General features: G+C 63.5%; 4 protein-coding genes across 13 annotated transcripts in view; 1 reads left to right on the top strand and 3 right to left on the bottom strand.

The window, feature by feature from the left end:
• RNH1 (ribonuclease/angiogenin inhibitor 1) overlaps positions 1-5,710 on the bottom strand; it is a 116,701-nt gene extending 110,991 nt beyond the window's left edge. Inside the window, exon 1 of the mRNA XM_081240168.1 lies at positions 5,706-5,710. The gene's annotated coding sequence lies outside the window, so the exon portion shown is untranslated. The remainder of the gene's footprint in view (positions 1-5,705) is intronic.
• The window catches only part of PHRF1 (PHD and ring finger domains 1), a 28,774-nt gene extending 15,099 nt beyond the window's left edge, over positions 1-13,675 (top strand). For 2 of the 6 annotated variants that reach the window (XM_081240153.1, XM_081240151.1), the window contains exons 7-18: positions 2,162-2,259; positions 2,527-2,702; positions 3,239-3,365; positions 6,733-6,860; positions 7,304-7,485; positions 7,879-7,998; positions 8,529-8,683; positions 9,296-11,848; positions 12,078-12,223; positions 12,421-12,696; positions 12,789-12,917; positions 13,326-13,675. In XM_081240153.1, the coding sequence (XP_081096279.1) occupies positions 2,162-2,259; positions 2,527-2,702; positions 3,239-3,365; positions 6,733-6,860; positions 7,304-7,485; positions 7,879-7,998; positions 8,529-8,683; positions 9,296-11,848; positions 12,078-12,223; positions 12,421-12,696; positions 12,789-12,917; positions 13,326-13,469 (4,234 nt within the window). In that variant the 3' untranslated portion in view covers positions 13,470-13,675. Of the gene's footprint in view, positions 1-2,161; positions 2,260-2,526; positions 2,703-3,238; positions 3,366-6,732; positions 6,861-7,303; positions 7,486-7,878; positions 7,999-8,528; positions 8,684-9,295; positions 11,849-12,018; positions 12,224-12,420; positions 12,697-12,788; positions 12,918-13,325 lie in introns of those variants that run through there. The other 4 variants (XM_081240154.1, XM_081240152.1, XM_081240155.1 and 1 more) reach the window with 4 other exon arrangements.
• Positions 13,676-14,187: 512 nt separating this feature from the next.
• Positions 14,188-17,392, bottom strand: IRF7 (interferon regulatory factor 7). 5 transcript variants are annotated; one of them, XM_081240158.1, is made up of 9 exons: positions 17,283-17,392; positions 16,787-17,106; positions 16,537-16,699; positions 16,246-16,453; positions 15,867-15,925; positions 15,562-15,766; positions 14,706-15,233; positions 14,507-14,625; positions 14,188-14,421 (listed from the first exon to the last, which is right to left on the bottom strand). In XM_081240158.1, exons 2-9 carry the CDS (start codon positions 16,804-16,806, stop codon positions 14,254-14,256), a joined length of 1,470 nt encoding a protein of 489 aa, XP_081096284.1. In that variant the 5' UTR covers positions 16,807-17,106; positions 17,283-17,392; the 3' UTR covers positions 14,188-14,253. The 5 variants fall into 5 exon arrangements, with proteins under 5 accessions (XP_081096284.1, XP_081096285.1, XP_081096286.1 ...); XM_081240159.1 differs by having other exon boundaries at positions 17,313-17,383; XM_081240160.1 differs by having other exon boundaries at positions 16,787-17,109; positions 17,313-17,330.
• A 1,214-nt stretch (positions 17,393-18,606) lies between these two features.
• CDHR5 (cadherin related family member 5) lies at positions 18,607-24,245 on the bottom strand (the record flags this gene model as incomplete). The annotated part of the gene is made up of 14 exons (XM_081240764.1): positions 18,607-19,044; positions 19,336-20,153; positions 20,240-20,324; positions 20,401-20,514; positions 20,619-20,819; positions 20,927-21,024; positions 21,167-21,257; positions 21,615-21,785; positions 21,888-21,998; positions 22,084-22,185; positions 22,328-22,420; positions 23,517-23,567; positions 23,937-24,112; positions 24,191-24,245. The coding sequence occupies 14 exons, from the start codon at positions 24,243-24,245 to the stop codon at positions 18,607-18,609; spliced, it is 2,604 nt and encodes an 867-aa protein (XP_081096890.1).
• Positions 24,246-25,064: the final 819 nt, after the last annotated feature.

Genomic DNA, 25,064 nt, shown 5'->3' with positions numbered 1-25,064 from the left:
TATTTTTTGTCGTAAAGTATATTTATAAACTTACTTTTTTTTATGTGCTTGAATTTAACAGATAAAGCAAGTACATAAAAATTGTGATAGACCTAAAACATTAAAGCTGATAAAAAAATATAGTGATTCGTATGCTTCTGAATATCCTCACTGGTAATATTTGCCATTAGCTAAATTTTCTTACAGTTAAATCTTTCAACTAAAGTCACAAGTCTACAAGTCTAAGATCACTCTGTTACTCATTTTTCTTTAATAATGGGAGATGCAACTGATTTTTTTTAATATAAATTTATTTATTTTTATTTTTGGCTGTGTTGGGTCTTCGTTGCTGTGTGTGAGTTTTCTCTAGTTGCGGCGAGTAGGGGCTACTCTTGGTTGCTGTGTGTGAGTTTTCTCTAGTTGCAGCGAGTGGGGGCTACTCTTCGTTGCAGTGTGCGGGCTTCTCACCGAGGTGGCTTCTCTTGTGGCGGAGCAGAGGCTCTAGAACACAGGCTCAGCAGTTGTGGCGCACGGGCTTAGTTGCTCTGTGGCATGTGGGATCTTCCTGGACCAGGGCTCGAACCCGTGTCCCCTGCATTGGCAGGCGGATTCTTAACTACTGTGCCACCAGGGAAGCCCTGTTACTCATTTTTAAATGAGTAAATCAAAAGCCTGTCTATAGATACATGAATACGTCAGATTCTTTCACTGTTACATGAAGCAAGGTACAGATTATTTGTGGGAGGTTTTGCCTTGGTTTTTTTTTTGGCCATGCTCCGTGGCTTTTGGGATCTTAGTTCCCTGACCAGGGATTGAACCCAGACCCTGGCAGTGAAATTGCCAAGTCCTAACCACTGGACCACCAGGGAGCTCCCCCATTTGTGTTTTATGTAGCGGTATTTATTCTCGAGGGAGGACCTCTCTGTGCCGCATGGCTGTGGCTCTCCTGGTGGGAGGAGGTCATCCTTGTGCTCAAGTGAGCGCTGCAGGCCGGTCCTGCTGGGCGATCATGGGGCTCTCCTGGGTTTGAGCCCTCAGCCATCTCCTCCATGGAGGGACTAGTGGGTGCAGAGTAGCTGGGTGGGGTGCCTGTCACCGCCGCCAGCCTCCTCTCCCAGGCCCTGGGGCTTGGTGGCGAACAGGGTTGAACCACGCTCGATCCTGGGGACACTCTGTGAGAAGCTACCACTCAGTTCTTGGATGTTGTTCTGAGACCATATCCTGGAGGATCTTCTCAGGCTGAAACCTAGTTGGGGTTCTGGGTGCTCCCCGGTCCTTGGTGCTAGCCTGCCGCGTCCCAGGAGGAGCGGCCTCCCGCCGTCTGTCCCCGGGCTGCTCGGGTGAGGTCCAACCATGGGGTCGGGGCAAGCTTCGCCCTGTGGGTCTGTCTTGGACCCTCACGCAGGGCAGGGCTGTGAGCAGCACGCGGCTTCGAAGCTGAGTGCAGCCTGGGCTCGGGTGTTGAGTGTGGGCTCAGCGCTGGTTTCCACCTGGCTCGGCGCCATCTGGGACATTGAGATGGAGTTTGGAGGGTTCCGGCACCGGCGGCCCATGCCAGCGGTGGCTTCTCCCCAACTGCTTCCCTTGAGGATTAGTTAGAAGCAACTGAAAAGCAGACGCTGTTGGGCGGCGCTGCCGTGCACGGTGTTAGTTCCTCGGAGACTGGCCTCCCAGGATGGTGGCTGCCACCCCGCCGCCGTCAGGGTCCAGCTGCCGCTCTCTTAGCTCTGTCCCTCCAGATGGTACATCCCCCGGGGAGAGTTTGGCGGCCATCAGGGTCCCCTTGGAGGGCAGAGATGCCCAGAAGCCTGCGGTGGGGGTCCGTCCACTCAGAATGCCGGTGGGAGAGTGAGGAGACAGGTGTCTGCAGCTCCAAGCGCACAGGCCTCTGAGCAGGCGGCCTCCCCCGCGGCCTCGGGTGGGGGCATCCAAGTCAGTCCCGGCAGAGCTCACGGTCGGGGAGGAGGCGCTGTGTCCCTGGTCAGCGCCCCGCCCTCATGACTTCACTTAACCTTCGTCACTCCCACAGGCCGTCTCCAGGTGCCGTCGCGATGCAGGGTTAGGGCTTCCACACGTGGCCTGGGGGGCCACAAGATCCACAGCAGGGTGTGTTGTTGGGAGGCCTGTCATAGGGCTCGCTTGGCTGGGACAGTGAGGCTGGGGACACCGTCTCGTTTCCTAGGTACCACATGGAGTGTTTGGACCCCCCTCTCCAGGAGGTGCCAGTGGACGAGTGGTTCTGTCCAGAATGTGCTGCCCCCGGGGCCGCCCCTGCTGCGGGTAACACTCTGCCCCCCCTCAGGTGGCCCGGACCCTTCCTGTGGGGCCGGCACCTCGTCCTGGGGAGATCGCGTCTGGCTCTCCAGCAGGGGTGGCTTTCGATTGTACTCCTTGGGCGGGGCACGGGCTGGAGACAGGGGGTTGGCTGATGGGGGTCTAGGGGCCCAAGCTCCAGGGAGACACCCACTGTGCCCCGTTTCCCGGAGCCCTCCTACCAGGGCCAGGGCTCAGCGGAGTGCACATCAGCCCAGGGTGTTTTCTTCCAAGACGCAGGTCCCGCGAGCGAGGAGGAGGTCTCCCTGCTCTTGGCCGATGTAGTGCCCACCACCAGCCGGCTCCAGCCACACGCGGGGAGGACCCGGGCCATCGCCAGGACACGGCAGAGCGAGAGGGTCCGAGCGACGGTGAACCGGAACCGGATCTCCACAGCCAGGAGGATCCAGGTGGGTGCTGGTGGCCTCGCATCCTGGCCGCGTGCAGGGAACAAAGCCAAGTGGGCCTGAGGCAGCTGCAGCAGTGGAGAGCTGGCCCTGAGGGTGCTGGACGGTCGGGTCCGGCCAGTGGTCGGTGGCCCGGCCCATGGGTGCATCGTGGAAGCTGCCGGGGGTCCCCTGCCTTGCAGCTGACACCTGCCAAGGCCGTAGTACTGAACTGAGAGGAGCTGAGAGGACTTCGTGGGGAACGTGGTCCCGGGACCCCACCACAGATGCCCACAGTCCCTCCTGGCACCTCCGCCCTCCACTCTGAGGCCCGCAAGCCCTCCTTGTTTTGCATCCTTGCCTGGCCTGCTCCTCGGGAGGCCTTCCCAGACCCCACTTCCCACTGGGCCCTTGGGGAGCCCCCAGCAGCCTGCCTGATGTCTGCTGCTGCCAGGCTGAGGCGTCCAGCCTCCCGGGGGCTCAGGGGGCTCCTCGGGGCTCCCTCAAGGGGCCTGAGGCGGCTCCGGCCCCCCTGACCAGCGCCGTCCTGTGCTGTGCAGCACGTCCCGAGGTACCTCATGTCTCCTCTGCTGGATGAGACCATCGAAGCCGTGGCCGCTGGGCTGAGCACAGCCGTGTACCAGCACCCTGGGCCGCGAGCCCCTGCCCGTCGGAGGAGGAAAGGAGGTAGGCCTGGCTCGGTCTCTGGCTTCCAGTGGTCACTGCCATCCCTGTAGCTTGGTTTCCACAGACCATCGCACACAAGGCCCTGCAGGCCCAGGGGTCTGGGTCTGGTCCTTTCCTCTGAACCCCCCGGGGTGTTGTTTATGCAGCAGCACCCTGCATGTGCATCAGGGTGACATAGCCTCCCCGAAGTTGATCGGGAAGAGTCCCCAAGGACCTTGTGGAAGATTCGTGACGTTTTCTCTAAATTGGGCAACACACAGGTGAAACCCCATGCCTGGCTTTTCTGGGTGGGAACAGCTAAAATGATTAATTCAGTGTTTTTGCTGGTTTTGGCGCCGTTCACGTTTTCTAGTCCTTTTCTGTGTTAGTCTCGGTAATTTTGTCCCAGTAAGTTCCATTTTTCTTTGGTAGTCGACATCCCTGCCTGGGGAGAAGCTATCACCCCAGTTGAACATCCTCGGTGATTTCTGGGTCTGTGCTCCATTTATATTCATGGGTTGGAATTCTCCAAAGAAGAGCTTTCCTTTTTCTCCTTGACTATTCATTTAAAGCAGTAGATGTGGTTTCCTGTTTCATTCAGTGGGTTGCAATCTATGGTCTTTTAAAAATCAACATTATTGAGACATACGTTTTCTGTGATGAGCACATCCACTCTGGGCGTATGGTTCCGGGTGAGACCGACGACGCTTCCAGCCGGTGCCCCCGCTCCCCAGGCAGCCCCTCCAGGCACCTGCCGTCCTGTCGTTGGCGCTAGCCGTGCCATCCTCAGTTCTCACTCGTGAGGCCTTGAGCATGTGCTCTGGTTTGTCGCTCAGCAAAGTTATTGGGGGGCCTGTGTAGTGGGTGTCTGGGGTTAATTTCTGTTTATTGTTAAGGAACTTGCCACGGCACGAACCACCCCAGCTTGTCCACCTGCCTGTGCCGGACATTTGGGTTGGTTCTGTAATAAAGCTGCTGTGAGTATCTTTCCTGCAGGCAGGTGTTTCCACTGCTCTGGGTCGGTAGAGAGCAGTAGACTAGTTGGCGCAACCAGTGAACGTGTGTTAGAGGTGACTCACCCCCTGTGCTCCCGTCAGCAACGTGCGCATTGTAGCTGCGCCACGTTCTTGCCCAAACTCGTCTCCCCACCCCCAGCGGGCGTGTGTGTGTCAGGTTCCGCTGCCCTGCGTGGCCCTGCCGGGTGCCGAGCGCATATGTGCTCCCGGAGAGCCCTCGCCCCCGAAGAGCTGAGCACAGAGAAGACACCTGAGGGCCGCCAGTGGGCGGTCCTGGTTCGCATCCCTGTGTAGTGGATGGAGCCAGGAGCTGTACCCCGAGGTCACGCTGATCACTGCCTTGAAGTTCAGGATGAGAGAGGTTTTGCTTCTCGTGTTTTCTATCTGGATCTCCTCTCGTGTCCAGGGTCTCACTTCTCAGTCCCAGCAGTTGCTCCCTTGCATTTCACAGACCCGTCCCAGGATAAGAGCCGGAAGTGCTGCAGCTCCTGGAGAGACGGGCTCACTTCTCCCTTTGTCCCGAGTGGCCCCCATGTTTGCCTGTTACATCTTTGCTGTGAATATTTCACAGTTAAAAAAAAATTTTAATTTATTTAATTAATTTATTGGCAACGTTGGGTCTTTGTTGCTACACGCGGGCTTTCTCAAGTTGTGGCGAGTGGGGGCTACTCTTTGTTGTGGTGCATGGGCTTCTCATTGTGGTGGCTTCTCGTTGCGGAGCACGGGCTCTAGGCGCGCGGGCTTCAGTAGTTGTGGCTCGCGGGCTCTAGAGTGCAGCCTCAGTAGTGGTGGCACACGGGCTTAGTTGCTCCATGGCATGTGGGATCTTACCAGACCAGGGCTCGAACCTGGGTCCCCTGCATTAGCAGGCGGATTCTTAACCACTGCACCACCAGAGAAGCCCAATGTTTCGCACTTTTTACAGACGTAGTCACACTGTGGAAGTGCAGGGAGACAGGAACAGCACCCTGTGACCGTCTTTCCGTGGCCTGGCGACTCCTGGCCGGGGCTGCTTCATCTGTCTCCACCCCCTCCTCCTCTGTTATTTTGAAGCAGATCCTCATTTTACCTCTAAGTGTCTCACAGTATGTTTCTGGAAGAGGGAGTCTTTCTTTTGATTTAACAACGAGGCCGTTGTTACACCCAAGGAGATGAGCAATAATTCCACAGCACGGTGAAATAGCTGGTCGGTGTTGAAAGTTCTAATTGTGTCACAAATTGTGATGGAATTAAAAAAAAATAGTTTACTTGAATCGCGAGCCAAAGGAGATCTGTGTTGCGCTAGTGGCTGCCTGTTAAGTGTCTCTGTGTCCTCTTGACTGGGGGTGATGCAGGGTGTCCTGTCCCGGCGCATCCCTCGTGGGCAGGTCTCACCTGCTCCAGCTGGGCGGCTGGAGCCCCAAGGCTGGCTCAGGTGCAGGTGGGCGTTTTGTTGGGTTGGTTGGGTGTTTGCAGGGTTGCTTGGGTTGGGGTTGGGGGTCCTCCCAGCGGGCAGCTCCGCCAGGCTCTCTGTTCACAGTCAGGCAGCCCCGGGGCTCAGGTCTCAGATCCATGAAGTCACGGAGGAGGTGAAGGAGAGGCTTCCTCCTGACGGGCTGCTTCCAGGAGTGCAGCTTCCGTGGACAGCACGGGCTCGCTGGCGCCTCCGTCTGTTTCCTTTGTTGAGCAGTTCTCAGAACCCCCGGGCTGCTTGTAGCATCCTTCAGTGGAGATCAGGTAGGGCTTTTAGCTTCATCACGAGGTCACAGATTCAAGTGTAGTGGAATTGCTTTAACAGCACACGTCTTCTCGGAACCTGCTGTTTCTGTGCTGGGGTTCCTGAGAGTTCGGGGGTGCTGGAGTATCACAGAACGAGGGCGCCCTGTGCCTGCCATGGCTCGTCCCCAGTCAGCCCGTAGCGCCCCAGGGTGGCTGAGGGGGACGGAATGCTGCTGGGTTTGCAGTGTAATCCTCAGGATACGTTTTAGTGGACACGTACTGTGAGGTCGTCTGTTTCCAAGCCTCTGGGAGAGTGCTTCTCCAGGGTGAGACCACCAAGTGGATACAGAGCTGGGAGCCAGTATTTCCTTTTACTTTTGATTATTAGGGTTTGTGTTTTCTAATTTAATTTTGTTTCATAATTGTGTAAAATAATCTGCTGGTTCTAATGATCAGGTCTACAAATCAAAGTAGGCTCAGACCTACTCTGTTTTTGCTTTGCGCTGCCTTCCCCTCCCCTCCTCTGTGGCGAAGTATGTAAAACCCTATAACAAAAAAAATAAAAAGACGAAGGCCCCAGGCCAGGATGGACAGTTGTCATCCGCTGGGTCTTGGGGGGGACACCTGGGGTGGGGCGCACAGTGAAGTGCGTGCTATCAACGTGCTCTTTGTAGGAAGACGGAAGAGAGTGTCAGGAAGAAGGAAAACCCAGTCCAGATCATCTGTGAAGAGCAGGAGCTCGGGGACAAGGTCCAGGAAACGGCAGGGCCGCGTGAAGAAGAGTAAAGGGAAGAAGATAAAGGTGGCATCGGATGGGGGGGTCACACTGGGCGAGCTTCAATCCTGTGTGTAGGTAGATAGTGGGAGTCGTAGAAGGACCCTTTTCTTACAATTACTTAGAGATTCACCGATAAATATGCACGTTTCTGCAGCACGGATTGAAGATGGGGCTGAGACAAGATGTGTCCTGGGCCCCGCAGAGCGGCTTCTGGGACCGCGGGGGCGCAGGGGGCTGGGCTACAACCCGTCAAGGCGCTTGCTCCCTGGGGTGCCGGCACCCGGTGTGAGCCGGGTGGGGGTGAGGCCCAGGCAGGGTCCTCACGTGTGATGAGTACACGTGACCCTCAGGCTGCAGGGTTGTGGCCACTCGGCCCAGTGTTTGGTGCTGCGGATTCATGGTTGGAATGGAGGCTGTGGATTTCAGCCCTGTGGATCAGTGTTTCTCTCTCTGTCCCCTGGGTTCAGAATGAAGCCACAGCTCGTTCCCGCATCGCGCGGACGCTGGGCCTCCGCAGGCCAGCCCATGGAGCCTGCATCCCCTCGGTGTACAAGCCTGCAGACCCCTCTCTGGGGCTGATGCGTGCAGACATCGGGGCAGCCTCTCTCTCCCTGTTTGGAGACCCCTATGAGCTGGACCCCTTCGACAGGTGACTGCAGAGGGGGAGCTGGGGGGGCTCACTTTTTTTCCAAGGCCCGTGGGCATGTCGCCCCTGGTGGAGGCCTGGCTCACCCTCAGAATTCGTATTTGTGAAATTCCTGCTTCTGAGTTGTTCTCAGAATTCTGTACCTACTCGTCCCCTAATTTGAAGAAAGATCTAACTCGCACGCCTGTCCCCCACCCCGTCCCCGCTCAGAGACTTCGGCAGCTGCTGACAGAAGACCGCTGCACGGGGCCTGGGTTCAGTGTTGAGTCACAAGGGCTGCCGTGGGGGCAGTGCTTAGCCCGCCTGTGCCAGGCACTGCTGAGAGGCTGGGGGGTGGCTCCCTGGGCCTCGATGTGCAGGGTCACCCCGTGCCCTTTGACCTGTGTCCTCCTCCAGCAGTGAAGAGGCATCTGCAAGCCCTGCTTCCCCTCTGAGTGCCAAGAGGAGGATCCTGTCCCGGTCAGCCCTGCGGTCGCACCAGCCCGTGGCCAGGCCCGTCTCCATGGGGCTCTCCAGGTGTGTCCTGGGGGACAGGATGGCCGGGGCGGTGGTGCAGGGTGGGGCCCCAGGCGTGCAAGGACCGCAGGCTCCATGTTGGGCTGGCGCTCTGCCACCCGGCACCCACGGCCTCTCCTGTGGCCTGTCCTCTGGCTCTTGGGTGAGGGAGTGCTGCGGCCAGTCCCAAGCCGAGGGCGCGGGGATGAGGTGACAACCGCAGAGGCTGCCTCCGTGTGCCTAGCTCTTCTGCAGAACCCACAGCAGGGAGGGGCCGGGCAGGGAGCCAAGCTTTTTCTCTGTTTGACCCTCCAAAAGAAAGACTTAACCAACTCTACCAGTCGGCGTTGCTCATGAGCTCCTGCCTGTCAGTAAGTGGAGCCGAGGCCAAAGCCTCAGATGACTCCACCCCCCCCACCCCATCTTCCTTTAGTCGGAGCTGCCGGGTGGGTCTCACCCCTCCCCTCGGGGCCCCTGCCTGCTGCCTGGGTGTGGAGGCGCGTGGGCAGGAGGGCCGTGACGGCTGGGCCTGCCCCGGGTCTGCCCTGCAGGAGGAGCGCTCCCGCCATGGCGCCCCAGCCGGAAGTGGACGCGGACCCCAGCCCTGACCTGCTGGGGAGCATCCTGTCGGGCCAGAGCTTCCTGATGATGAACGGCGCCGACATCGTCATCCACCGCGACGGCTCCCTCAGTGCCAAGAGGGCAGGTGAGGAGCCTCTGCTCATGGCCCGCCACCCCCACCTCTGCGTGCCTGGAGATTAGGACACACGTTCCTCCAGGGACAGTCGTGTGGTGACCCAGCGGCTTTAGGGTTTGCTTCCGAGTGTAGGTGAGGGTGCTGAGGGACTGGAGATGCCTGTCGCGTCGCTTTCTGATAACACATCTGCTGGGGGAGTTTCCAGGCAGCCCACAGGCCCTCCTTGCTGTCAGCAGCTGCCGTCTGTTCTCACAGCCCCAGGAACCAGCGTGGAGCCCTCTCCACGGATCTGGGCCCCAGTGGGATTCGGGCCTGGGGGGTTCTGGCCGTGGAGGGCAGGGTGGGCTGCATGGGCGCGGTCATTGGTAGACTGGGGTGCTACCCTGTTTTCAAGGGTCCATCACGGGCTCAGACCCCTTTCTGATCCACAAATAGCGTGAAGATAGTGTATGAAGCAGAAGGGGCTGGTGGGCAGCAGCAGAGCGAGCCTCCGGCCTGTCCCTGCGCTCAGCCAGAGCCAGCGGGAGTGGGAACCGTGCACCGCTGGGAGGGCATTCTGAGAGGGTGGAGCTTTGTAAGGACGGGGCGGGGACTGATGGCTGTTTGCCTTTTGTCTTCTAGCGCCAGTTTCTTTTCAGCGAAACTCAGTTGGCCCGTCCAGAGGGGCAGAAGGCGCCGGGTCTGGGGCCTGCCTGCAGCCCAGAGGGACTCAGTCAGGAAGCGGGCCAGAAAGCTTGGGGTCCAGCTGTCCAGGCAGGGCCACCCCAGGCACACCCCCGGCCCTGCCCACCCCCGCCCATGTCCCTGCGCTCACGTTGGGGGCAGCTGTGAGACTGGACTCCTTGGTGACCCCTCAGTCAGGCCAGGCTCAGACCTTGTCCAGCGTGAGCAGACCCAGCTTAAAACAAAGTGACAGCCCCCGATTTAACGGCGACAGCAAGCACCCTCCGCCTCTGAGGTCTGCGGCGCTGAAGACCTCGGATGGTAGCTCTAACTCGCCTTCCGAGAGCACAGTGCTGGGACAGGCCCCGAGACCAGCCCCCAAGATACCAAAGATCAGGAGAGACGACAGGCGGGTGGGCGAGGTCCCCGCCGGCGGGCAGAGAGTCGAGATTCCCAGCTCCTGCATCAGCCGGCTGACGGGCAGGGAGGGCCCCGGGCAGCCTGGCTGTGGCGCCAGGGCGGAGGGTGAGCCCAGCAGCAGGGGTGCTCGGGAGCCCAGCACGCATTCTGGGGGCGGCCCCCAGCCCCCTGCCCCGCTGGGCCCCTCCCGGGGGAAGGGTGTCAGCTCCACCTTCGAGAGCTTCAGGATCAACATTCCTGGGAACACAGCCCATTCCGGCAGAGTCCTCAGCCCCGGCTTCTGTAACACGTTCCGGCCCGTGGACAGCAAGGTGCAGAGAAAGAGCCCGGCGCCCCTCTTCTCCGTCAGGAAGACGAAGCAGCTCAAGAGCGAGATCTATGATCCCTTCAACCCCACGGGCTCTGACTCCAGCTCGGCTAGCAGCAGCCCTGAGCACCCGGGCTCTGGCCTCCTGCCCTCTGAGATCACGCGCACCATCTCCATTGACAGCCCCAAGGCCCCAGCGCTGCCGCCCGTGCGCTGCGTCACCTCCTACACGGTGCAGACCGGCATGGGGAAGGAGCCTGAGCCCCCACAGGGGCCCTGCAGCCTGCCCGAGCTCCAGGGCGAGGAGGATCCCGCAGCACAGGCACAGAGGCCGTCCCCGCCAGAGCCCTGGGGGGACGAGGACCCACCACCCCGCAGCTCCTTCTTTGGCTCAGCGGGGCGGACAGTGACTTGTGTGACTGCGGTGGAGCCAGACGCCCCACCCAGTCCGGACGCCCTGCCCGCGACCACCCACAGGGTCGTGGAGCTGCGGTCCCCCACCCGTTCCCGCTCCAGGTCCAGCTCCCGCAGCGGGAAGAAAGCCCAGAGGCCGAGGGTCGCCACCAGGGAGCCCCGGAGGGCCCGCTCAGGGTCCCGCTCATCCCATTCCGGGGACAGGAGCTCGCGGTCTGCGTCGCCACCGGCAGGTGAGGACCAGGCCAAGAGGCACCGGCCGAAGGCCCGGGATCGGAGGTCTTCCAGCGACCGCTCCAGCAGCCGCGAGCGCACCAAGCGGAGGAAGGCCAAGGACAAGAGCAGGGAGAGGAGGAGGGGCTCCTGGGGCCGAGGCCGGCGGAGGTCCCACTCCGGCTCCGGCAGCTCCTCCCATGAGCATCGCGAGGGCAGGAGGAAGAAGAGGCGGAGGTCGGGGTCCCGGTCTCGGGGGAGGGAGTGCTCACCCCCCAGCAGCCTGGAGAGAGCCCGGAGGCCCAGGCACCCCAGGGAGAGGAGGGAGCGGCCAGACAGGGAGAGTGCCGCGCGGCTCCGAGACAGGCGAGGCTCCCGGGAGAGGAGGCGGCATAGGTCCAGGTCACCCAGCCCCGAGCACAGGCCCTGGGAGCACCGGAGGCCTCGGTCCCGCGAGAAGCGCCCACGGCCTCGCCCCCGTTCCCCGGAGAGGAAGTTGGCCCCAAAAGAGGCTTCTCCAGCACCCCTTCCCCAGGGGGAGCCCAGGCCAGAGAGGGAGCCCCCGGCCAGGCCCCTGGCCTTAGCAGGAACAGACGCCTTGCTGGAGGGGTCCGAGGCCGACAAGCCCCCCACAAAGATCCCCCCAGTCCTGGAGGTGCCAGCCGAGTACCCCCCCGAGGATCTGGATTACGGTGACTCCGTGGAGGCGGGGCACCTCTTCGAGGACTTTTCAAACGAAGCCATCTTCATGCAGCTTGATGACATGAGCTCCCCACCCTCTCCGGAGAGCACGGACTCCTCCCCAGAGCGAGGCCTCCTGCCCAAGCCCACTGGGCCCCCAGCTGGCCAGCAGCACGATGCTGGCTTGGCCGTGGCCATCATCCGCAGGGAGGTGTCTCGGATCCATGGTGAAGATGTGGTACAGCCCCTGCCCAGGATGGAGGGCCCTCTAGAGAAGCACTTGCTCCAGCAGGACGCGGCCGAGGCAGCCACAGCTCCCTGCGCTCTGGGAGGCCAAGCCATAGGTGGGGCGCCTGCGGGGAAGGAGGAGGGCCCCTCTCAGAACCCCCTGCTGCGGGCTAAGGCGCTGGTGAAGAGAGTCACCTGGGACCTCCAGGAGGTGGAGAGTGGTGCCCTGGCTGAGGACAGAGGCCTGCGTGAGTAGGCGCTTGGGCGGGGCGGGGCGGGGCGGGGTACAAGGATGGCTCAGCGACCACCACGGAGTCTTCTCCCTGGATGGCTCACGGGCCTCCTTGGTCATGCAGGGAGATGGCCACGGCCTGACCTGTGGCTCTTGCTGCTGGGATGCTTTTCTGGAATTTTCCAGCCAGGGAACAGCCTTCTGGCGTGGCCACAGAGCACCCACCCCCCTGTGTTGGCCCTCAGGGACGCCGCTTCACAGGCCGCAGAAGCCCCGGGAGACCGAGGACGCGGGCCCCGTGGCTGCGTTCCAGCAGGCTCCCTTCTCTGAGCCCCCTCTCCCTGGCTATGCGCTTCCAGAGCCTGGCTTTCCTGATGCTGACCCTTCTCAGGTGGGCGCCTGGGCTGGAGGGATGTGGCCTTGGGCTAAGGCCACTCGAGCTGTGCCGGGTTGGGGCTGAGGGCCTCACGCACTAGCCCCTTTCTGCCGGGGCTTTTAGTGGTTTGGGAGTGGGGGTTGGGAGCGTGTTGCCGGGGGCACTGGGGCACCGAGCTCTGCGGAGGCTGAGCGGACTGTACTCTCACCCAGGTACAGAGCCCGAACCTGCCCCCCACCCTGGCTCTGCCTTCGAGTGTCCCACCATATGCACCTGTCAGCCAGCCCGCGGTCCAGCTCCTCTTGCAGGGGAGCCTGCCCCTGATGGGCTGTGGGGTAGCCCAGAGCCCGGCCCCGGTGCCCACCATCCTGGCTGCAGCCTCAGAGCCGGCTGGTCATGCTGCCACCGTGACCACCGCTGCTGCCAACAGCTCCGAGGAGAGGACAGCTGCTCCCAGGCCAGCCTTGGAGAAGACCAAGAACGAGGAGGTGAGTCCCGCCCCTCCTTCCTCCAGGGACTGGCGCGGGTGGGTGGGTGGGAAGCCAGGGGCCAGTGGTCTCACAGGTGTCCTCCCTCCTAGTACATGAAGAAGCTGCACGTGCAGGAGCGGGCCGTAGAGGAGGTGAAGCTGGCCATCAAGCCCTTTTACCAGAAGAGGGAGGTGACAAAGGACGAGTACAAGGACATTCTGCGCAAGGCCGTGCAGAAGGTGGGTGTGGGGTCCACGAGCCCAGAGAGGGGCTCCGGCCCCAGGGTCGCTCGGCCACATCGTGGCCGCAGCTTCACGCCACTTGTAGCCACGCCTCATTGATGCTTGGGGGGTGTAAAATGCTGGTGTTTGTGAGGGGCTTACGACTGTGTCCTCGTGACTTTAGTTAAAGAGGCTAAATGACACAAGATGTTTAACCCAGCTCGCGGGTAGGAAGTGAGACTCTGAGAGGTGAACATGCCAGCTGATCTCAGTGGGACCCTCAGCAGCTCTCGAGGAGGGCAGAGCAGGCAGGCGCACGTCAGGCTGCCTGCTGTCCCTCAGTGTGGTCCCCAGGGCCCCATCCCCGTGATCCCTGACTGTGCAGGTGTGAAGGGACGTCAGGGTAACTGTGTCCCCCTCCCCCAGATCTGCCACAGCAAGAGTGGGGAGATCAACCCTGTGAAGGTGGGCAACCTGGTGAAGGCCTACGTGGACAAGTACAGGCACATGCGCAGACACCGGCGGGCTGAGGCCGGTGAGGAGCCGCCTGCCCAGGGTGCCGAGGGCTGAGGCCTGCCCGGGGCCCTTCTGGCTGGAGCAGCCGAAGCAGAAAACTCCGGGCGCACTCGCCCTCCCGTTTTCAGGGTTCCTGTGATCGCACGTGGTCTGTGCACCTGTCTTGCTCACAGTTTAAAACTGGACTTTTATATGTATATTATAGACACACATTGTTCCCATTGTGTTCTAATTTATCAAAAACAGATTATCTTTAGAAATGTCTTGATTGGCTCAGTACTTGAAAGGCGAAGCCTTTGGTGATGAGAAACGGCGGGGCGGGTGGCTGGTGCTTCTCCCACGCACAACCATCTGGTCCCAGGATTCCCTGTCTGCTCGTTGTGTTTTGTAAGTAATTGCCCGGGTTTACACTTAGGTCCGCCACCTCCCAGGCAGAGCAGTGTTGGCGGGTCTCGAAGGCCAGGACAGGCCTTGGGTGCAGCACAGCTGGAGCCCTGTTCACGGCGGGGGGGCCCCAGGTGCTGCCCCCTCTGGGGGCAGGGGGGAACATGTGTCCTGAGGGGCCCTTGTGGTCTTGGAGCGGTTTGTTGGTTCTAAAGCGTGCCCTGCGTTTCTTCACTGTGAAGTCAGGAGAACGGGTGTGCACAGGAGGCCTACGTGGGGGCGGGCAGGGGGCTCCCTTCCTGGGCCCACAGGTCGCGGGCTTCCCGTGAAGTGGGGTGAACCTTGCATCCACAGTGCCCCTTCCAAGCCCCCGTCTCAAGCCTGCCCCTGGTCAGGACACTAGCACTGGTTCTTGGGATCTTTTTATTAGATCGGGAGGGGCTGGGGGCCCAGCCTAGCCAGGCTGCTCCACCTCCATCAGGAAGTGCTCCAGGAAGTGCTCCAGGTCATCATAGAGGCTGTTGGAGCTGGACAGGCAGAGGCTGAGGCTGCTGCTGTCCAGAGAGGACGCGCCTTCGCGCTGCACGCCCTCCAGGTATGCCCGGCACAGCCATGGCTCCAGCTGTGGGGAGGGTGAGGTCAGGCTGGGGGAGGGCTGTGTGCAGCCTCCCTCCCCCCTCCCCCACCCCAGGGACCCTCCACCTCACCTTCACCAGGACCAGGCTCTTCTCCTTGGGCCTCCCCACTGACAGGTCCTGCCCAAAGCCCAGATAGATGGTGTAGTGAGGGGAGCCCCGGCGCCGGCAGGCCTGAAATTCCCCCAGTTCTGCAGGACAGGGCTTTGGTGAGGGGGGGGGGGGCGGGAGGCGGGGAGGCCCTCAGCCCCAGGGCAGGTGCATCACTGACCTTGGAAGAAGGTGCCGAAGTCAAAGATGGCGGTGTCGCAGTTCCGAGGCAGCAGGCAGGCGGGGGTGGAGGGGCTGGCCGAGCCCAGGGGCCCTCCCACCTCCCAATAGACCTTACACTTGCCCAGGCGCCGGGCCCACAGCCTGAGACCCCGGAGTTCCAGCTGCAGGCCGGGGGCCACGTGCTGCAGCAGCTTCTCTGTGTAGTGGAGCTGCTTCTGGTCAGGCAGCTCGGCGGGGCTAGGAAAGGCTACTCGCTGGGGCTCTGAAGCCCCACCACCTACCCCGGGGGGGCCATACAGGAGCACACAGCTTGGGCGCCCCACCACCTCCTGCAGCACTGTTCGGCCCTTGTACGTGATGGTCAAGTCCAGGGCCCCCAGGCTGGGCAGTGTGTGCAGACCGAGCTGTGAGCAGGTGGGGCCAGCCACGTGCAGATGCCCTGCCATCAGGGTGCAGGCACTGGGGGAGGCTGTGGTGCGGGGCTCCGCCTCTCGGGGCTGCCAGGGGGCTGGGGGTGGACCTGTGTCTGGAGAGGAAGGCAGGCCTGAGCTGGCACCCGAGCCGCCGGCTCCTCCCTTTTCCTTCCACGTGTCCCCTAGCTCCTGTTACCTGGGCCTGGGGCTGTGGCGCCACGTTCACTGTGGCGGGCACAACGCCCAAGCAGGGAGCTCTGGACCTGAGGAGGCTCAGCTGTGCCCAGCAGGGATGGTGGCCCACCTCTGGCCAGCACCGTCCCTGCTGGGGACCCCCCTCCCCCGGGCCCTCTCTCCCCAGGGACTCTGCTGTCCTGCCTGTCCCTCCCCTTGGCACACAGAGCCCTGCAGGGCAGAGCACCCCCTCCAACAGCCCCTCACCAGGAGCCTCAGGGACTATCGGCTCCACCCCACACGCAGCTGTCAGCAGATGGTCCTCCAGGCAGCTCTGCTGCAGAGCCTGGAGCAATAGGTCCCCAGCATCTCCAGCTGGGCTTGGGGCACAGGGCTCAGGGCTCAGCCCGGCCAGCCCATGCCCCAGCCTCTCGCCAGCATCTGCTGCCAGGTATGGCCCCAGAAGCCCATCCTGCAGGAGAGGACAGACAGTCCCAGCATAAATCAACAGCTCCCCAGCCCCAGTGAGGGGGCAGCCCAAGGTGGGATCCAAGAGGGCAGAGTGACCTTACCCTTGTAGGTGGGGCATCTTCAAGGGCCTCGTCCTCCCCCTGGCTAATGCCTGGGCTTTCTGAGGGAGAATTAGGGTTGGGGGAACACTGGACTTGCGACTCTGGAGTGGGACACCTAGGTGTGAATCCCTGGGCAGCTCCTCAAAGCTCAACCGCAGTTCCCCTTCACTGATCCCAACAGGCCCATGAGCTTCCTCCCAGCGATCCCTAGTCCCCACTAGCCGCGCCACACGCCCTCACCCCGGCCCCGCCATCCCCCATCAATCTGGCACCAGCCTCTCCCATGCCAGTTTTCTAAAACCGAAAATCCGACCCAGCGGCTGCTCCCGGGGGACAGAGCCAAGTCTCCCTGCCGGCAGCCCTGCCGTGGCCTCCTCACCTTCGCACGCCGGCTCGGGGGTGACCATGTACACCTTATGAGGGTCGGTAGGGTCCCCCGAGTTGTCTTGCAACATCACGAAGCGCCGCGTACAGCGCAGCGCGCAGCGGAAGTTAGTTTTCCAGGAAGCTCGGAGCGCACTCTTGGCGGTCGGCCGGGCACCTCCGCTGCTATGGAGAGGCCACCTGCCGCGGGCCACAGCCCAGGCCTGGGGAGAGAGACTGAGTGGATTACGCGACCCGGACATTCGGGCCTGGGCCTGGGCCGGCCCGCCCCCGGCTGGGGTCCCACCTTGAAGATGCGCGAGTCGGCCTCTCCAAGGTCCTTCCGCGCGAAGTGCTTCCAGGGCACGCGGAAGCGCGTTCGGGCCGCGTCCAGCCACCGTAGTCCCTCGTAGCGGCCGCTGCTGACCTCGCCCAGAAGCCAGTCTCCGAAGAGCACGCGCGGGGTCGCCCTGCGGGCGGAGCAGCCAGGCGTCAGGGCGCGCGCGGGCCACCGGGGGCGTGGGTGGGGTCGGCAGCGGGCAGGGCGGCGGGCTCACCCGTCGGGAGCCACGGCCATTGCTCCCTCCGCAAAGGCTGGGAGTAGAGAGAACGGCGCGCCCTCCGCGGCGAGGGCTGGGGTCGCGGGGGCAGTCGGGGGATGGCGCAGGTTGAGAGGAGGGTTCCGCGTGAGTCTCCACGGGTAGTCCCGGGTGTTGGGGTCCCAAGTGTTGGGGTCCCAGATGGCAGTTGAGGGCTTCTGGCCACGGTGTTGCCCAGGTGAGTCCTGGCCAAGGAGGCGATGGGTGTGCCTACAGATGCGGCGGGGCCTCGGGCACACGAGGGGTCACACGTGTCGAGCCGGCGTCCGGGCTGGGCCCTGCTGGGGCGAGACGGGAACGACCGTAGGAAAACGAAACCGCGCGCTGCGGGAAAACGAAACCTAACCCGCCCCGCCCCGCGCGTCACCGCGACCTCTGCCTCCAGGTCCCCCAGTTCCGGACCCGTGCCCCCCGCCCCGGACCCGTGCCCCCCGCCGTCACCCGCTCTGCCCACCCCTCCTGGTCACTGCTCCGCGGAGCGAACCCGGGGTCCGACGCGGCCGTCGCTGCCTTTCTCGCTTCCCCTGGGTTGGGAGTCCCGAGTACCTCGTACTGGCACCCACTCCGCTGGGGCTCCGGAGCAAGCGCTTTTATGGTGGTGGGGGCCGGAGGCGGGGCCGGGGCCGGGAAGTCACGTGCAACCGCGGGCGAGGGCGGGGGCGGCACTGGGGCCCTGGCTGCTGCAGGGCACAGCCCCTTCGGGGTCCAGCCGCTCCCCTCCCTCACCCAGCGCTGCGGGGGGCTGGGGCGCCAGCAACCAACGTGGTGGGAGAAGCAGTGGGATAAGCTGGGGAGCCCGGGATCAGAAACAAAACCAGTCAGGTCCCTGAGCGGACGAGCGGGTGAGGGGGGTGCGTGAGAGGAGATGCAGCTGTGCTCTTTGGATTCTTACCAGTGACAGTTGTCCAGGCAAGAATACTCAAATACTGTCGAGATTAAAATGTTTGGAAAGGAATCGGAAATGCGTTTTCGTGAGGAAAAAACGCCAGTGATGCATAAGGGACAGTGGCGGTGGTCGGGGCTGAAGTCCTGACTGAGGGTCGCCCCTGAGGAAGCCAGTGGAGGGGGCTCCGTCCCTAACTCCGTGGCTCTGGGTCGCGTCCACAGCCTCTGCCTCTGTCCTGTGCACCCACTGGCCCCACCTGCTGCCCGGGGCCCAGGGCCTGCAGGCCCCTGTCGCACTGGGCCAAACCTCCCCCCTCCACCCCGCACCACCCGTCACAGCCCAGCCACCTGGACCACGTGCCTCTGAGGGCGCCCCAGCGTGTTTACTGCCCTCACTGTAGCCCACAGACGCAGGAGTGTGACCCCCTGGAAGGTCCCCGGGCCCATGCTCTCCCAAATGAGTGTCCTTGAGGGTGGCTCCTGGCCACGTGGCTCCTCTGCCTCCCCCAGGGGAAGAATCTCTGTGTTGGGTCGGCCGTGGTTAGACAAGGAAAGGAACTTCCTGGCCACCAGCTGGCACCGAGCCTGGGAAGCCCCGCGGGCGCAGCAGGTGGTTTACGGGAAACAGCACCCAGCGCTCTGGGCAGGGAACGACCCCGCCCACCCCTCTCCGACCCCAGGGCGCCCCTGGCGGTCCCTCTGAGGAGGGCTCAGTGCAGGGCGGGAGTGAATGGACCACGTCCTGACCACCCCCACTGGCAACCCCTTGGGGCAGACTCCACACGTCCCCGCAGATCCGAAAATGTCACTTTATTCTGTGCAATGGAGTGGGGGGAGAGCGACCAAGCCGACTCCGGTGATCCAGACTCGCCGGGAGAGGAGGGGCGGCCACACTAGAGGTAGACGGAGTTGGAGCCAGGCGCGTCCTGGGCACCCCCGCGCGGGCCCGCCTCTGCGCCCTCGTCCCCGCTGCCTTCGCTGCCCTCGTCGCCAGCACCGTCCACTTCCGAGGCAGGCGTGTTGAGGACCACCACGTCGGCCTCGGCCCCGATGTCCTCGCCAAACCACACCGCCTTGTAGCCACCCTCAGGCCGCCGCTCCTTGGTCAGGATGGACCTCACAGCTGCCGGGCCGTCCCCATCCAGGGCCACCGCGGGGGACTCAGGGACTCGGCGGAAGGTCTCCGGGCTGCGGGGCTTGGGTTCTGGGGGTGCAGGCTCTGGGGGAGCCGGCGGGACGGGACTGGATGAGGGGCTAGGAGCCGGCGCCCAGCTGGCCTCGTCGGGGTTGTTGAGGAAGGCCTGGTTGTCAAAGCCTTGGGGCTGGGGCTCCTGGGGGGCAGGCGGGAACCAGCAGTCAACCAGACCAGGCCTGGGCTCAGACCACCCCTGTTCCCCCGGAGACAGGTGGCTGGATGCTCTGCCTCTCTCTGCCCTCCTCCCCATCTGTGGGCTATGGTATGTACGCCCCGTCCCTCCTCACCTCTGCCCTCCATCTCGCGGATGGACTCCTGGCCTCCACGCTGCCTCTCTCTCCATCCTGCCGCTTCTCCACCGCCCCCTCCATCTTTCCGCTGCTCCCTGTCCTCTCTCCTGTCCTTTCCCCCACCCCGAGGGCCTCACCAGCGCTCTGCCACAGCAGCACTTGAGTCGGTGGCCATAGTGCTTGTGGACGAGGACTGTGAGGGCGATCAGAGCCAGAAGAAGCAGTGCACTCAGCACCCCTCCCAGCGCCGCCATCTCCACCACCGAGAAGCGCCGGCCCTCAACGTGGTCTATGCCTGGACTGCTTCCTCCGGTACCAGGCGTGGAGGAGGCCGGAGGCCTCAGAGTTGTGCCTGAGGAGGGGTGCGGGCCGCTGTCCCCCCCAGAGCTGGTCGTGGAGGAGGGGTGCGGGCCGCTGTCCCCCCCAGAGCTGGTCGTGGAGGAGGGGTGCGGGCCGCTGTCCCCCCCAGAGCTGGTCGTGGAGGAGGGGTGCGGGCCGCTGTCCCCCCCAGAGCTGGTCGTGGAGGAGGGGTGCGGGCCGCTGTCCCCCCCAGAGCTGGTCGTGGAGGAGGGGTGCGGGCCGCTGTCCCCGCCAGAGCTGGTCGTGGAGGAGGGGTGCGGGCCGCTGTCCCCCCCAGAGCTGGTCGTGGAGGAGGGGTGCGGGCCGCTGTCCCCCCCAGAGCTGGTCGTGGAGGAGGGGTGCGGGCCGCTGTCCCCCCCAGAGCTGGTCGTGGAGGAGGGGTGCGGGCCGCTGTCCCCCCCAGAGCTGGTCGTGGAGGAGGGGTGCGGGCCGCTGTCCCCCCCAGAGCTGGTCGTGGAGGAGGGGTGCGGGCCGCTGTCCCCCCCAGAGCTGGTCGTGGAGGACCCCCGAGAGGGCTCAGGGGGCCGGGGGGTTTCCGACGTGGTGCCGCTGGAAGCTCTGGTTGTTCCTGCTGTCTCTGGGGACGTGGGGGGGCCTGGGGCCAGGGCCAGGGCTCAGGGTCACCACTCCCCCTAGCAAGAAGCCCTCCCCGAGCCAACCCAGGGTCCCCGGGAGGCTCACCTGCAGGGGTGGGTTCCTGTTCTGAGACTCGAACCTCCACGACCACGGTCGCCGTGCCTGAGGTCACCGTGTTCCTGGCCTCAACCTGGGCAGGAAGGGGGCTTGTCCCTCCTGGGCTCCAGCTTGACCCCTGGCCCTCGGAGATACTGCCCGCCTCTCACCTCTGCATAGAAGACCCCGGCGTGCACCAGTGAAGCGCTTGTCAGCACAGCCTCCCCGTCCATTCTGAAGTTAGAGTTGTTGGTGATCCGATACGTGATGGCCGAGTTGAGGTCCTGGACGTGGCCCCAGTGAGTCCTGAACCCAGGCTGCTCCCCAGACCGTTCCAACCCCCCCACGGCAGGAGGCCGGGCAGACCCAGGGACCAGGCGGTGCCTACTGGGAACTCAGGATCCTGGGCCCGGATCCTCAGAGGCTGGGAGGGGGCAGCTGCATCCTTGATGGCCACGCCTACCCCAGAGCCGAGCGCCACGGTGCCACGGTACAGGCTCTGGGGGAAGCGGGGCGGGCTCCCACTGGCGGCCCGGGCCTCCACCGTGACCTGGGTCACCGAGTACCTGGCGCGATCCGCCTGCTCGCCCTGGGGGTTGGAGAGGCAGCAGTGACCAGCAGGTCCTTGAAGGGTGAGCCCTGTAGCCAGGGGCCCAGGAAGGGCCCGTGGAGACCTGGCCCTGTGCGGGCACCCACCTTGACCAGCAGAAGGAAGGTCTTGGGGCTAGGGATGCTCTTGGTCATGGTGAGGTTGCCTGTGCCGGCATCAATGGAGAACGAGCTGTCCTCGTTTCCTGGGAGGACGGCGGGAGGGTTTGGCCGCAGTCCCCTCTGGAGGCCTGAGGTCCCAGTGTCCCAGCTGGTTCTGCCCATGTGGGGACGGGGTCAGGGTGTTGCATGGAGAGAGAAGTTGGGGGCTGGTTGGTGCCCACTCACCCCTGAAGATGCTGTACACAATGGGTTGATTGATGCCCCAGTCCCCGTCCACGGCGTAGATGGGCCCAGGATGCAGGATGAGGGGTCCTGACTGCAGCAACAGGGAGGGGAGGGGATGCCGTGGAGCTGGTGCCGTGGCCTCCGCTCAGCCCCTCCCGCTGCCCTCAAGGAGATCTGGGGTAGCCCCAGGGGGCAGTCAGGGACCCAGCTCGGTCCCTGGGGTCCCTCACTGAGTCCCAGGGGCCTGGCTGGCTCTGCCCTAAGGACAGCTGGACCCTGTTTCCTCATTGGAATTTCAGAGGCCCTGTGTCCCACTTGCCACCATGGGGTGGGGCAAGATTGGTTTACGAAAAGTCATTCACATTTGCTTGAAAATCACAACCAGCTCTGGCCCCGTGGCAGCCAGGCTCCGTGCTCATGCTGGCCTGTTCCTCCACGCCCCCTGTACCAGTGCATGGCCTGTGGGCACAGCCCCGTGGTACTGGGCTTCGATGCAGACAAAACCGTCAGAGTACATGCAGGGCAGGAACCAGGGGGGCCGCAGGTCGGCGGGCTGCACCTCCAGGACCAAGGTGGCCGTGGCCGTGTGGCTGGGTTCCACGTTCTCCTCTCGCGTGTCCTGCAACACCACAGCCCTGCCGTCAGGCCCGGGGGCCTGGGGCTGGAGCGGCTCGGGTGGGGCCGTGGGCATCCGGGACGAGGGCGGGAGTGGCCTGCTCACCCGGACCAGCAGCTGGAAGGTCATGTTCTGCCACCTGTCGAAGTCCAGTGACCGGTCCAGCCGCAGCTCTGGGCGGTTCGCACCCACCAAAGAGAAGAAGCTGCTGGCGCCCTGGGGAGGTGGGGGACTCAGCCTGGGACCCCGGGAGGACGCGCAGAGGTGGGGATACCCAAAGGGAAGGACTGGGGGCGCTGACCGGGGTCACTTCCTGGAGGCTGTAGAACAGGATGTCACTTTTGTCGAGGTCCTGGGCCTTCAGCTCGGTCTCGGGGATGACGAGGGCATTCACTTTAGTGTCCTGGGGGACGGAGGGGGGTTGGTCTGGCCACGCCCGTGACCCCCAGGGTGAGACCCCCCAGCCACTAGCCCTCTGCCCTCTGGCCCCCATCCCGGGGGCCAGATGCCCCAGATGGCGTGAACCGCTGCTGCCTTCCACTCACCTCTGGCACCCTTTGGACCTTGACTACAAAGGGGAACGTGGGCGGGTTGTCGTTGACATCCAGCACTGACACAAGCACCTTCAGCTGGGTCACCTGCGGGAGGGAGGAGGGTCCCCGGCCCAGCGGCCGGCCGTGAGCTCATACTAGGCGCTGGGGTGCAGTTCCCAAGACAGCTCTCTGCCTGGGGCTCCCGCTCCAGCGGGCGTTACAGACAAGGAACAGAAAGTAATTTTTTAAAAGCCCAGAAGGTGGGAATGCTCTGGAGAAAAATAACGCTGGCACTGGGGGCGCAACCAGCAAAACCCCAAATGAGGAAAACGGCAGAACAATCGAATTTCTTCAAGCATAAGTCTCACGGAAAATCAGGACACCACATGTTGAAAGAGACGTAAGAAAACCATCCACCAGCTGCATTGGGTGGGCCTTGCTGGCAGGAAACTGTGAAAGACTGCTCTGGAGCTGGGGGGTGTGGACCTCGGATGCTGCGCTGCTGAGGAGCCCCTGCCTTTTACACTACCGCGCCTCGTCTCACCCTGAGTGACCTGTGGGTGGCGCTGTGACGTCGGCGGGGGGCACCCACCACAGAGCTGGCTGGTGCGAGGGGCCGGCAAGGCGGGTGCCCCTCCAAGGAGGTGACAGGGAGCAGCTGGGGTGGGGGCTGGGCGGGCACGGCGTGCCGCTGGGCCTTTGTTCGCCTTATTTGGGAGGGCAGGGACCGCTGCTTGCTTTACTGGATAGGATCTTTCTCCTGCCATTCGGAGAGTGGACTGGGGTGGGCGGGGCCAAGAGGGGAACAGATGGACCAGCCGGAAGGTGCTGGTGTCAGGCCCAGTCAGCCAGGCAGATTTGCTGGAGGACCAGTGTGGAGAGGGGGAGGTGAGGACTGAGCTGGCAGGGCAAGGCGCCTCTGGGGGGGCCTTGGATCTCGGGGTGGGGGTGTCTGTGGGGTGTGATGTCCGTCCGGGGCCGGGTTTGTGAGTCTGCGGCTCGAGGCACAGTCTGGCCTGGAGGAAGTGTGGGCGTTGCCGGCACAGAGGTGACACTTGAAACACACCACTGGGTGAGGTCGCCAGGGAGTGACCGTGGGCCAGGCAGAGCAGGGCACAGAGGTCCAAGCCGGAGCCCTCTGGCATCGCGGGGAGAGTGGGGATGTGGGGACGCCGGGAGGGGGTCTGGGGGGCAGACTCACCACAGTGTCATCCCTCTTGCACTCCAGGACCGCTTCCAGCATTGAGTTCTCCTGCGGAGGCGGGCAGGTGTGGGAATCCCCTGGGCAGCTGGCCCAGCCCCCGCCCCCGCCCCATTCCACAGGTGACGGACGAGACAGAGGGCGAGAGCAGCAGGTGCTCGCCCAGCGTCCCTGTCATCGTGCTGAGTCCAGAGGGCGGCGGGGCCCAGGCAGCTTCGTCCCTCGAGGGCCCCAGCCCCTCAGGGCCAGCCCTCAGCCAAGCCTGGGGGCCCGAGAGGCCCCCTGAGCAAACTGAGACCCAAAGATCCCCAGAGAGCCCTTCTCTGGGGAAGAGTGTGGGTGGCCGCCTGGGTCCCATGGAGGGTTGGCCACTCCCGCTGACCCCATGGGCCCAGCCAGCCCTGGGCCCGCCATCCACACCTCGTAGTCCGGGGTCACATTGAGAAACAGCTGAGTCCCCTGGATCCGAAATGCGAAACGGGTGGACGACGGTCCGAGGGTCACCTGCTGGCCCTCAGGGATGGTGATGTTGAGGAGGGGCTGCCCGGGACTCGTGTTCTCATTGACTTCGAAGAAGGTCTTTTTCACAGAGCAGACTGGAAGTTGGAGAGGAAGGGTCGGTGCCTGCCAGCCCCCTGCCTGCCGCCCCGCCCCTCTGCCACTGCCCCCAGTACCCTGGGCCTGGGCCACGGCCACGAGCAGAGTAAGCAGTAGGGCCCAAGTAACCATCTCGGCAGGCGGGCGGCCCCTGGGGAGGGTGTGGGCCCGTCTGGCGTCTGGGACCCTCTGAGCGGCTGTGTTGCTGGCGCAGTCTCTGCCTGGGCGAACTTCGCCCCTGCCAGGCGCCGCCCCACTTTATGATCCTTTACAAGGACTGCCTTGGGCCAACCACAGGACTGGCCTCCACCAAGGGGGCTCCCGCCGGCCGCCGGCCAGGCCTCACCGGCTGCCAGGAGGGGCAGACCAGGTGGTTACCCAGCCGGAACCGGGCCACATGCAGGGGCTGACGGGGGCTCAACCCACAGACCCCAAGACAGAGGAACCCAGAGCTGGTGGGCGGGCACCGGGGGCCTGGGCGGGCTGGGGCTGGGGCTGGGGTGGGCCTCTGTGTTTGCTGTACTTGCCCCCCAACCTGGGATGCCCCTCTGCTGGGCCCCTCTGCCAGAACCCTCGTGGGCACAGCTCCTTAGGCGGTTCGGGAGGTTCAGGCTCAGGCCACAGGTGTTCCCCTCCGGGCCCACCTCCTCTCCCCGAGGAGTTTAACCCTCTAGGTCTGGAAGGGAAAGGCTATATGTGTCCTAGGGACTCTCCTGCCTGTCCCAGAAACAAGCCGGCTTCTTCCAAGGGGGCTGGGCGGGGTCACAGTGACAAGGATGGCAGTGCTTCGGGGCAGCTGGCAGCTGGGGGGGACCCTGGGTCCCTAGAGAGGGGCATCCTGGTGAGGGGCCCATGGCACAGGCCCCCAGCTGCCCCACCTCCATCTTTCCTCAGCCCCCTAAGCCCGGCAGCTGGGAGAGGACACTGGGTGGGGGAGGGGCTGCTGTGCCG

This window comes from Mesoplodon bidens, assembly GCF_964165515.1.
Source record: "Mesoplodon bidens genome assembly, chromosome: 7".
NCBI lineage: Eukaryota > Metazoa > Chordata > Mammalia > Artiodactyla > Ziphiidae > Mesoplodon > Mesoplodon bidens.
This window is presented reverse-complemented; position numbering and strand designations above follow the sequence as displayed.

Coding starts and splice junctions, on each gene's coding strand:
- IRF7 (XM_081240158.1), bottom strand. CDS start 16,806: ATGGCCGTGGCTCCCGACGG. Junction 16,454..16,536: donor CCGACTCGCGCATCTTCAAG/GTGGGACCCCAG, acceptor CTCTCTCCCCAG/GCCTGGGCTGTGGCCCGCGG. Junction 15,234..15,561: donor GATAGTCCCTGAGGCTCCTG/GTGAGGGGCTGT, acceptor CTTCCTCTCCAG/ACACAGGTCCACCCCCAGCC.